At 39.9% G+C, this 8,129-nt stretch overlaps 1 protein-coding gene and 1 long non-coding RNA gene across 3 annotated transcripts; one reads left to right on the top strand and one right to left on the bottom strand.

Moving 5' to 3' along the window:
• Positions 1 to 156: 156 nt before the first annotated feature.
• si:dkeyp-38g8.5 (uncharacterized protein LOC568385 homolog) lies at positions 157 to 3,667 on the bottom strand. The gene is made up of 5 exons (XM_059511138.1): positions 3,541 to 3,667; positions 2,442 to 2,590; positions 2,173 to 2,266; positions 1,941 to 2,028; positions 157 to 1,118 (listed from the first exon to the last, which is right to left on the bottom strand). Exons 2-5 carry the CDS (start codon positions 2,563 to 2,565, stop codon positions 396 to 398), a joined length of 1,029 nt encoding a protein of 342 aa, XP_059367121.1. The 5' UTR covers positions 2,566 to 2,590; positions 3,541 to 3,667; the 3' UTR covers positions 157 to 395.
• Positions 3,668 to 4,665: 998 nt separating this feature from the next.
• On the top strand, positions 4,666 to 6,080 carry LOC132105759 (uncharacterized). Of its 2 annotated transcripts, XR_009423993.1 has the most exons (3): positions 4,731 to 5,197; positions 5,284 to 5,417; positions 5,575 to 6,080. It is a non-coding gene; the product is annotated as an uncharacterized LOC132105759 (long non-coding RNA). The 2 variants fall into 2 exon arrangements; XR_009423994.1 differs by having other exon boundaries at positions 4,666 to 5,417.
• Positions 6,081 to 8,129: the final 2,049 nt, after the last annotated feature.

Below are 8,129 nucleotides of genomic sequence, written 5' to 3'. Positions count from 1 at the left end.
TTGGTATATCACAATTCAAGCTGTTGTTATGACCAAAGGCCTTCAAAATGAACATTTCAGAACTGTTGTATTAGCTGAGGGGTTTGAGAATGGCTGGGGGGTAAATATTAGCTCAGCATTGTGTGTTTTGTATGGAAATAATCACAACGAATAAAGTTTTCTGATGACCTCTACAAAACAGAGGTGCCTTAACATTTTCATTGTTCGCTTCAAAGGCATGAAAGCAACACTTATCGCTCTCTTAAACAAGCATAGCTATTAACATTACAAAACCAATCACTGTAAGACAGCACAATCCACTTCTGGCAACAGAAAAAGGTTTTACTTCAAACAGAAGGTGTACAAAAATAATAACATATACATAATGGTTCGCATTCAGAACATTCAGTTCCATTTTAGAAGTTCTCAATGAGCTTTTCAAACAGGTTGAGGAATTTCTGCCTCCTCTCTAAGGAAGCTGGTTCCATCACTAAAGGAATCGAGGTATCAGTTCCTTCTGTATTATCATTCAAATTAGCTGTCTGCTCCTCTTTTTCCATCCCACGCTGCTGCTCTAGTATGGCACGCTCTCGTTCAAGCTTTGCCCTTTCTCTGTCGAGAATCGCTCTTTCTTTTTCCAGCTGAGCTCGGATGTACTCCACAGAAGCCCTGTCTCTCTCCACAGCGGCCTTTTCTCTCTCCAGAGAGGCCCTGTCTCGGTCCAATGCTGCGAGTTCTCTTTCCACTCCTGCTCTTTCTCGATCTAAAACCATCTTTTCCCGCTCCAGGACCATCCTCTCATATTCAATAGCGGCTTTGTCGCTCTCTAGGATGGCCCTCTCCTGCTCCATCTCGTCCCTGTCTCTGTCCAGCTCGACCCTGTCTCGCCCCATCTCTTCAGACATCATATCATCCTCTTCGACGAACAGCTCGATCTCGCTTCTGTCTGGCTCACGCGCTCTCTTGCTCCTCTTGCGCGAGGTGTTGTTCGGCCGATACTCGCTGTCGTCGCCCACTGTAGAAGTGTCTAGAGTGACTTCACTTCCCACGAGTCTACCCTCCATGGCGTCGTCCATGAGGGAGAACCACGGCCAGTTAGTGGGGTTCACCGAGACGCCAGGTGGGGGATTCTTCATTTCCTGATACACACAATGGTACAAACAGGTACAAACAGTTTAAATAGTGAGCAAAGTGCACAATCATGCAGATTGCATTTACATTTAGTCACTTAGCAGACGCTTTCATCCAAAGCGACTTACAAATGAGGACAGGTTTGTACAGTGTAATAACACAGTATGTGTGTAAATAATTATAATATCGATATTTAATGAAGTTTAGATGTTTATGTTTATTAAAATAAATTACATATGTGACCCTTGACCACAAAACCAGTCATAAGTAGGTATGTTTGTAGCAATAGACAACAATACATTGTATGGGGCAAAATTATAGATTTTTCTTTCATGCCAAAAATCATTAGGAAATTAAGTAAATATCACGTTCCATGAAGATATTTTGTAAATTTACTACCATAAATATATCAAAATGTAATTTTTGATTAGTAATATGCATTGCTAAGGACTACCTTTGGACAAATTTAAAGGTGATTTTCTCAATATTTTATTTCCTTATTTTTGTGTAATTTTAATTGCTGTTATTTGTAAGTATATAACACACATAATAATAATAACACAAAAATAATTACTTATATATTTACTATATGTGTGTTATTATTTATGTATATAATGCAATCATTCAAATGCATAAATGTATCTGTAATATACTATGAAATATAATAAAAATATGTAATACCTAATAATTAATTAAAAAAATATATTATATACACTATCGGAAGACTGAAAGGTTCATGGAGTCCTGAATCTATAAGTTGAATGAGGGGTGCTAATTATGGGCAATATCCTAAATGTGCAGTGCTGGGGGCCTGTGGGACATTAGCATACCTTATACTTCATCTTAAGGTTTTCCCATTTCCTCCTGGCCTGGCTGGCAGAAATTTCCCTCTGCAGACCCAGCTCTTTCAAGATGGCCCTATGGCAGAAAGATGTGCAGACTTTACACACTAATTTCTGCAGGTTGTTGGCATAAACATCAACTGTATGCTTCTTTATAGGTGCAAAGACTTGAATGTGTGTGTATGCATGTGTAACTGTCAGCTGGTGGTGACTGGTTTACCTATAAGCCAGAGTTGAAGAATTTCTCTTTCCAGTGAAAAGTGAGTCATTGGTCACGCGCAACTTCACGAATCTAACGAATTCTTCATTTGACACTTGAAGCACATACACACACATAATCACAAATGCAGATATTAATAACGGTAGGTAACGTGATTTGTATAATGCATGCATCCCATTTACGTGGCCAGCTCAGTGTTGAACTGCTAAAATAAAACAGTTGATTAAATGCATTAGGACTTTAAATGCATACAATTAATTGCTACTCACTTTTATAAATGAATTCTGCATGATCTGGGCCATCCTTGATGTCATCAGAGGGACTCTGTACAGTGTAAAGTTCGTGGTCCATACTTGCGTCTGTTGTCTTTGAGTCATCAAGTGCGCTACTCATGGCGCTAGTGCACGAGCGAAGGGCACTAGAAGAGAAGATGGAGGGATTGCGTTCATTTCTTCTGCTGTTGATTCATGGCGGTCCGAGTGTGTATACCGCCACCTACTGGACTGCTGTGAAATCACAATATAAAAAGTCCGAGAAAAACGTAGTGTATAAATATGTAATTAAAGTGTCTATATTACCGTAAACCATTAATAATATGGAAACATTTTGCAGATATGCACAACACTGTTGGTTTGCTCATATCGTATCGCAGCAGAATTAAATATTTGAAACAAACATTCTTTATTATTGTAAATCTTAACGAAAGCCTTTGTTTTCTACCTTTTAGGATGTGCTTGTTTACAGACAATAAAATGACTTAAAATCATTTTTTTTTCGTAAAACTATAGTTTCGCAGAAAGGGGAATTAATGGTTTAGTGATGGTCGACAGTCAAATCCACATTGATGGAAAAACCTACAGCATGAAAAATTGTATATTATGAAAAATACGTAGATATATTCAAGAACAACACACTGTAGATATACGCACCATCGTGGAAAACTGCCCTGTTAAAATGTCTTGTCATATGCAGTTTTAATTTGTAATTTCTGGTAGATTTAAATACAATCTCAGAGCAAAAGGGGCAATGGGGACCACAGCAGCGGGTCGTGCATTGATAAGGGGGGCAGTGAGTGGACTTTCTGAATCGCGGTATATGCGTCTAAAAGAAAAACAACACTACAAATGAATCCTCCAGGAACTTCTAGTCGATATTTTACTTTATAGCAGACAGTAATATAGGAAAACTGTGTGTTATAACAATGTCTCGTGTAAACTAAAGCACCACAAATGTGTTTATCTACAAATTCAGCCAAAAGCATAATATTTTCATCGCTAGGAAGGCGAAACGCATCCCGTTTTGTGTCAACTGTCGTGGTCTCTGTCTCGTCACGTTAAGTTAGAACCGACAAAAAAAGCACATACTCACTAATATAGGACCAGATGTGCTCTCTTTCATTTTTACATTGTCACTTGTCATGTTTACTAACTCGAGTCCCGAAACTGTTGGACTAAAACTGCTGGCGGTGCTGTATTGGACTGTACATGGCGGTGCAGAGATGCAAACACGCCCCTCGATACAAACAAGACACTTTGCTTAATGAGAGAGCTTTGGTATGTAGGGTCAAAATATTAAACATCTCACACATTTGGGTGGGTTTCTGGAGAAAAGGCAGACGCAGCTAAGTTTTGTTCCGCAAATAAATGTATTTTATTTTCCTAACAATCTCCGACACAAAGATGGCAGCAGAGAGCTTCTAGAGACAGGTTCAAGCAGATGTTTACACTTTCAACATGGACGTAGTGTTTACGTCTGGGAGCGGTCTACATGGAGCTTCAGTGTACAATACAAACCACTTTTGTTTGGGAAATAACCAACACATATCGAAGGACAAATACATATTTGGGTTGCTATTGTTAGAAATGTTGTTCACTACAAAAAGTGATTTTTCAAATCTCCCCCAAACAGTGACTGTAGCCGAACCTAATGTAAATTAACACAGAACAAATGGTCTCAAACTAAAAGGGCGTTTTCACAAAGAATATGAAAAAAGATGACACCTTTTTAAGTGCTTTTCAACAATAATTATAATATGTTTCATTTATATTGTGACATTTCTTTAGAATGCTAACCTATTTATGAGATATCGGTCAAACATCTCCGTCTAGCACGTTCGGACAGAAAAAAAGGAAAAGCAGCGCCGTGAAATACAAGATCGTTTTCTGATCAGGCTGTGACCATCAGTGCCATTTCATGCTGTTTTGGAGTTTTATATCATCTGAAATATGCAAAATTGCCTGATGTTTATGTCAAACCAAGCATTTTAATCAATAAATAAACAATTCGTGACTGACTTAGATATTGACCCTTTTCAGTGTGGCGACTCACAAACTATTCAGTAGTCTAGGCCCATACGTTTGTTTATAAAGTTACAAATTATTTTTCTTCATGCTGGAATAATTTTGCTGAAAAGGACCACCAGTTGCTAACGGGGCACTGTGTTCATATCAGAGCGCCACTCAACAGCAAGTAACAGCGCCGAACAAGACAAGGTGAAAGCTGATTCGCTGAAAGCGAAAAACGTCACTTCCGTAAGTTCCTTAAGTACGTGAGACACACGTTACTCAGCCACTTTTTTTTGGATCGTTGGAGAGTAAGTAGCGTGAGCTTCTTGGGGACTTTAAAGTTTGTGTTTTTCTATTTTAACCACTAGATCATTGATTTTTTTTTTATCATTTACTTTTTGGCAACCAAAGACTAACCTTTTTTGGTAATGTGTCTTGAATTTACAACAATGAAAGGAAACTTCCAGAAGGACATCAAGGCCGCGTCTGATCTCAAGAAAAAGTGGTCAAAATCAAAGAGGACTTTTCTGCGCGCAAATATGGGAGAAAGGAAGCGGAAGGTCCGCGTTTGGTCGGCCAGGAGACCCCAGCTGAGTCCGGACCGTGTCGACGGTAACGTTACAGCTAACGTTAGCGTCACGCGGAAGCAAAGTCACGTACCGTCTGTAGCCATGGCACCAAGAAACACAACGCAGTATCTAATGGACATGGTGTACACTGACCTATCATATGTTTGTGATGTAAGCCGTGATTTCTCAACGCAGAGTAACGTTAATGGCTCATCTGATGAGAGCGTTTTCTCAATGTCGGACTCTGATTACGACAGATCTTTGGACTTCCAACAGAGAGACTTCGAGAACGTGTTCTTCAGGAATGAAATCTGACGTGTTTCCGAAACCTGACTTGGACTTCGTCGGAATGAGTCGACTGGGCAGCCGTGAACGCATAAGACAGTAATATGTGCGTTGAAACAGTGCTTTCATTGTTAGCCCTGTACAAATATGAAATCGTATCAGACAATGTGTATTGAAGCCAAGGCGTTCAACACAATGCTTTTGAGTTGCATATGTTACGAGTTGAATGTGGTTTCATTTGTCGGCTCTCCTTGTTCTCACAGCATTGCGCAGACTCCAACTCAGGGAGGCGGAACGCTCTGCGTCACTGCTGCGTGATGACGTGTACACCACGCCCCGCCGCCAGCACGGCCGCCACCATGTGGCCAGCAGGTAAACACGCTCCACCCTTTGTGTACGCGGTGTAAGAGCGCTGCAGTAGCGTGCTGTCGCAGTGTAATAACTGAGAAATGTGCATGCATTGTTCTGCCAACGGATGCATGTGTGTTTTGGGAGACTTTTACAGGTTGCTGATCCTCCTCGGTGGATCTCAGCTGTCTGTGCAACCCATCCAGAGCCTTGGGAAAAGCCTCATGGCTGCTTGCTCATCGCTGCAGGGTAACTGTGGTAAATGTTTGAATGTAAATCTACACGCACTCAGAGTTACAACTCATGTGATATGATCTACTTTGAGAAATTATGTAAATATTGATTGTATTAAATATTAAAATTTAATTAATTTACATCTCACATGTTCTTTTGTGTTTATTAAACATTAATGTGTACGTTACACCCAGTGTTGGGGAGTAACTAGTTACATGTAACGGCGTTACGTAATTTAATTACAAAATAAATGTAACAGTAATCAGTTACAGTTACTAAGAAAAAATGAGTAATTAAATTACAGTTACTTATGAAAATTGTAAAGATTACAAAGAGGATTACATTTGAATATTTACAAACATCCACATACAGCTTATTTCTTTCCCAAATTGCACTAAGACATATGGCCCATAATATCCGAGATGCGGAAAACATTTTAGTAGAATCCAGTCATAAAAATGGAATTCAGCCTATAACGCGGACGCAATATGCCACATTTTGGACGAATAAATCAAAAGTAGGTCAGTACACTTGAATCAAAACCCGATATGGACTGATGTCTGTGAATATTAAGCCGCAAAAAGACTGAATATGAATCCTGCACGTTCTGCGTGTCTGTGGAAATCAGGCGCTGACTGGACATCGGGAGAACCGGGACTATTCCCGGTGGCCTGGCAGACGATTTGGACTTCTACTTTAATATTGTTATTGTATAATTGCAGGCCGAATATACTAAAGCGATTATTTCCGAATCCGCCATTCGATAATTAAATCTCTAATAAATCATGAATCGGTTAGTCGTGACTGGCAATGGTTGGGCTCGCGCGCTCTCCGCGCCTCCGCCGAACGGTTTGGATCAGACTCCGAGTAATCAATGCGAGAGAGAGAGACCGGAGTGAACTGTGTAAGCGCACAGCTGGAGCAGAGAAGCGACACTTCTGTTCAGGGTTTCAGGTGCAGGTCAGTTTCATCTGTAAATATGCTAATGTAGTTTTGTCTTTGTTTACTTAGTCAAGCAGCAGCAGCACATTGCTCGCAATCACTCAAAATACTGTATAGCTAAACGACGTCATTATTATCAATTGTAACGTTACAGTAGTAAGTTAGCAGACAAATTATCATATTTTATCATAGGTTTAGGGGGAGCTAGTGGATACAAAAACACAACCCTTAGGAAAATTAATGTAGCCCATGGTATGGCACTAACAGTGGTTTAACCATGGAATTTGTAGTAAAAATAAATACAAGTGGTAATTCATTTGCCAAAAAAACAAAATTGCACTTACAAAACATGGTAAAAGTCAAATAAAAATCTTCAGTATTAAAGTCATGAGAGAGATGGGTGGATAATGGGAGTGAAGGTGCAGTTCAGGAGAGAACTCAAATCTTTTTTCAGGTCCAAAAAAAAAATAGGTTTGTCCATGTTTCAGAATGGGTTGTGGGTGTATGAGTGTGAGATTTCCCAGCCTATTTTTTTTCCCAGTCCACCCCTCATGGAAATTAATCTCTAGAACAGTCACTTCATGAACATTTTTTACTTATTTTGAGAAACTATCATCATATCATATACAAAGAGTGAGTGAGTGAAGTGACATTCAGCCAAGTATGGTGACCCATACTCAGAATTTGTGCTCTGCATTTAACCCATCCGAAATGCACACACACAGAGCAGTGAACACACACACACACACTGTGAGCACACACCCAGAGCAGTGGGCAGCCATTTATGCTGCGGCGCCCGGGGAGCAGTTGGGGGTTCGATGCCTTGCTCAAGGGCACCTAAGTCGTGGTATTGAAGGTGGAGAGAGAACTGTACATGCACTCCCCCCACCCAGAATTCCTGCCGGCCCGGGACTCGAACTCACAACCTTTCGATTGGGAGTCCGACTCTCTAACCATTAGGCCACGACTTCCCCAGATTTTTATTTGAGACAGCAGTGTTTCAAAAAGACACCAATGTTTCAGGAGTTTAGTACACAAAATAGGACACATGCTTATTAGATAACCGTATTTGAGTTGATGTATATGCTTTTATTTTTTTATTAACTATTTTTCCCCAAACCATTGTTAGATGCAGTTAGATGCCTGTAGTTATGCAAAGATTTGGTTTCAAAAACAGTATCTATAAACTATTTCTTTTGATTTTAAATCTGCTTTGAACTTCAGATCAATCTCTAAGTAAAATGCAGTACTAAAGTCTGATTGTGTGGTGGATGTGTTCAAATGTGATCATCTT

This window comes from Carassius carassius, chromosome 26 (genome assembly GCF_963082965.1).
Source record: "Carassius carassius chromosome 26, fCarCar2.1, whole genome shotgun sequence".
Classification (NCBI taxonomy): domain Eukaryota; kingdom Metazoa; phylum Chordata; class Actinopteri; order Cypriniformes; family Cyprinidae; genus Carassius; species Carassius carassius.
Note: the sequence above shows the minus strand (reverse complement) of the source record. Positions and strands in the feature narration are given on the sequence as shown.

What these genes read in the sequence shown, in the direction of transcription:
- si:dkeyp-38g8.5 (XM_059511138.1), bottom strand. Translation starts at nt 2,565, where the DNA reads ATGAGTAGCGCACTTGATGACTCAAAGACAACAGACGCAAGTATGGAC. An exon ending in TCTTCAACTCTGGCTTATAG is followed by an intron (nt 2,029 to 2,172) that starts GTAAACCAGTCA and finishes TTTCTGCCATAG; the next exon opens with GGCCATCTTGAAAGAGCTGG. An exon ending in ACCTTAAGATGAAGTATAAG is followed by an intron (nt 1,119 to 1,940) that starts GTATGCTAATGT and finishes TGTGTGTATCAG; the next exon opens with GAAATGAAGAATCCCCCACC.